The sequence below is a fragment of the Fusarium proliferatum genome (assembly GCF_900067095.1).
Source record: "Fusarium proliferatum ET1 genome assembly, contig: FPRO_scaffold017, whole genome shotgun sequence".
Lineage (NCBI taxonomy): Eukaryota > Fungi > Ascomycota > Sordariomycetes > Hypocreales > Nectriaceae > Fusarium > Fusarium proliferatum.
Genome location: NW_022194806.1, coordinates 405,846 through 409,202, shown reverse-complemented (window position 1 = coordinate 409,202; position 3,357 = coordinate 405,846). Strand labels below are relative to the sequence as shown.

General features: G+C 49.6%; 1 protein-coding gene across 1 annotated transcript; it reads left to right on the top strand.

Annotated features, from left to right (window-relative positions):
- Positions 1-631: 631 nt before the first annotated feature.
- FPRO_15915 (uncharacterized protein) lies at positions 632-2,454 on the top strand (the record flags this gene model as incomplete). Its single annotated transcript, XM_031224837.1, has 4 exons — positions 632-960; positions 1,011-1,080; positions 1,131-1,378; positions 1,449-2,454. 4 exons carry the CDS (start codon positions 632-634, stop codon positions 2,452-2,454), a joined length of 1,653 nt encoding a protein of 550 aa, XP_031090056.1.
- Between the last annotated feature and the right edge of the window lie 903 nt (positions 2,455-3,357).

Here is a 3,357-nt window from a genome sequence, read left to right as displayed (position 1 = left end):
TAAACTACATCTCGCAGCGTACCCACCATAAGCTATCGTATGATATATTGACCATACGGTATAGAACGGGTAGATAATTATGTTTGGGAACGGGTCCAGAACCATGTTAATATTAATTTGTTCTGCAATAAATATAAATGCTCAGCAGATCCATCTAGATAGTCGCTTTTGGTGTATGGTAGTATAAACTGCATACCTAGTAGTATATAGTGTTTCTTTCAGCTGCGAAATTGGGCTGTGCTAGTGCACACTTTGGTCAGAACTCTTGGATGTGGAGCTGCATGCAAAGCGGATGTTGCACCTCCCACTTGGGGCCATCAAGACCATGGAATTGGCGTTTTACCATTACCAAGGCTTCCAAGATGCTTCTAAAAACAACCTTTTGACTACGAAATCCCCGCAACTTCTTGCACTCCGTATCTAATAAGCCAATAATTACCGTTCCCTCTAATCATGCCCTACTGCAGCTATCCGTGAACACAGGCCACACTTCTGAGAAACATTTTTTTTATTCCGTAAGAACACAACTTCCCTACCGAGTCTCGTTTCAGCTCAAGCCTCATCCCACCACCTGAGACATCGTTACGTACTACATTGAGCCAGCCAAGCATCGCCACTACTGTCACCAACCATGTCTTCAGATACACGCCAAAGGAGATCAAGGTCACAAGCCCCTTCCCAGCAATCAGAAGCGAGGATCCTCAACCAGCAGAATGCGATAGCGGAAAAGACCGGAAGAACGCCAGCAGACCTGCAGGGGATGTTTCCCACCGCTAAGCTCAAGTTCTGGCAGGATCTAAAGAAACTAGTTGACTCTCATTCCGAAAGACATGGCTGGGTTACGATTCATGAGGCAATACAAGCCGAAGTGGCTCAGAGACAGCAGGGGGTACAGATCAAGCTCAAAAACAGCCGCGTGGATGCCAATCGACTTGAGCAACGCCAAGAGGAGAGGAGATGGTAGCGCCGGTGCAGCAGTCCCCTTACCCGCCCCCCTCCCACCCAACAAGTCTGGTGATCGCCCTGGAGTCCACGTTGTGCTTTGCGCCATCGGCGACCCTGAGTCCTAGTCCCTTCGCGGTGAGCATGGTGATCGATCAATTGACGTCACACCGACCGATGACTTCCAGGGTCTCCTGCTCGACACACTTGACGTTGAGTTCTACAACAAGCTGGAGGAGGAACCCGGGGTTGGGCTGTGCTACAATGCGGGTGCCAAGCACTATGAGGAGGCAGAGATGAATGACGAAGAGCTTCCTACAGGACCAGACGCTGTGAGAGTGACCGTTCACGGGATCGCTATCACACTTCTATGGGCACAGTACGCTGGCCGCTTTTCACGGTTGAGTTCAAGAGCTGGGACTGGCTGCAGCGGAAGGTAAGGAGGGCACGATTGGGGCGTACCTGGGAAACTTGGAACAAGATGCCATTCTCTTGACGCACATGAGGCGCCCTCACCTGTCAGAAGAGAGTGTCGACCATCGATTTGATGTTGCAAGTCTTAACGACCAGATTCGGCGAGCAAACCTTGTTTTCCCCAATGACATATCACGTTACCCAACCCCTGAAGAGGACGACGCCGATATGTGTCAGCTGCCTGACGTCAAGATTTTGGATGCCATTGCCGGCGACGAGACAACACCGCCTGAGTTCAGTTTCCGCCCCCAGGTCTGCTATTGCCAATCTCGGGAGTGCACGATGGGAGATTACCGGGGTAGGATGATCGTGCGGGGTTCTTCCAGCACAGGGCCCGGCGATACGCGGACTGGTTCATCTGACGACCCAAAACTCACCGAGTTGCTGAAATGTCACACAAACTACAATCAAGGCACATACCACTCTGGAAAAGTGTACTTCCACCAGGAGCTCAGAAACTCTGTAGCAGATTGGGGAGAGGTCAGCGTGTTCATGGTGGGTGACACCATCTTCTCGATGGCCATGTCCAGGGGTGTTTGGACCAACCCTGACGACCACCACTCCAGCTTCACCGCAGACCGCTGCCTCACCAACTGGAGCAAGATCAACCGCGGTGCCCAGAACGCTACGAGAGAGGAAGCATACCGCAAAGAAGCGGAGCTTCGAAGATTTGCAATCTTCCAGAGACAGGAACTCCTGAAGCGCAAGCCTCGCGAGTTCGAGTCGCTCAAAGTTGCAGTGCGGCTGGACATTGGCATCTCCGAGTTCACCAAGCATGGCTTGTTCTTCGGGACGAATGTGGCGCGATGGCCTGGGGCTGACATGCTGAGTGCGTGGCAGGTAGGGTCGCAGCCGTACGACAGTATGTTTGAAGCGGTTGGCAACAAGTTTGCCTTGGAATGTGGGAGGCTTACGGAGCGTGAAGAGCGTGAAGAGCGTGACGGACATGAAGGGCATCAAGAGGCTGAGGAGGGTAACGACCCAAACGAGAGTGACTTCACAGACCCCCCGACCGGTCTCTTATCTGACAATGATTGAGAGTATGATAATGGCGATTGCGGATCTGTAGTTGCTTTCCTGGATTGGCTGAACTGGTTGGATACGTCGAGGGTAGAGACCACATCGCGATGCAAGCTATGTGCTGATGTAGAACAGTTTGTTGTGATGAGTTGGCTCTTGGTTAGCAATGTATGAAGCTATTGCGCAACGAGTTGAGCGTGAGACGTCCAGGTGTAGCGTGACATACCCAGTAAAGTTATTTCAAGGTATAAACAAGCGGCTTAAACTGGTAAGCAATAATTTCAACTCCTCCCAGAGAACCATAACCTAAGATTTGCGCTGTATCTGATTGCAGTAAGAGGCTCGGGGCCTGGATGGACGAGACTGTATCTGATTGGCCCAGAACCTGCACGTACAGTAGAGCTGAGGAGTTAGCGACTACATGAAGTATGATCTTTGAGAGTAGGGGCTTTGGCTCTTTGACCTAACGGCTGGTGTAGAAATTGCGTGCTGCTAGTATGAGATACACAGCCGCGGATTATCTTATTGTTTTAGTAAAAGTTCTAATATCCGAACTGTAACTATTCTAGTCCGGTGTAGCTTGATGAGCATGAGTCTAAGGTAGTATAAACTATATCGTAGCAGTTAAGACTCTGTTTCTCCTGGGGCTATAAGTAGAAAGGCCTTATCTTGATTTGCTTAATATGTTCGAGAAATAAGGCAATTATAAGTCTAAAGGTCAATCTTTGTGAGGTACTTTACTACACTTTACTGATCTTTTCGATAGTATGGTTTGTGTAACTGGAGCGTAGTAGTATAAGCTATAATCGGGTAGTTTATACCAGTGTCAGTCGTTTTGGGGAGTTAGCCTCACTATATAATGTACACAGCTGAATATAATCACTCTTAGATAAGGGGATCTTACTCAAGGACGCCATGCAT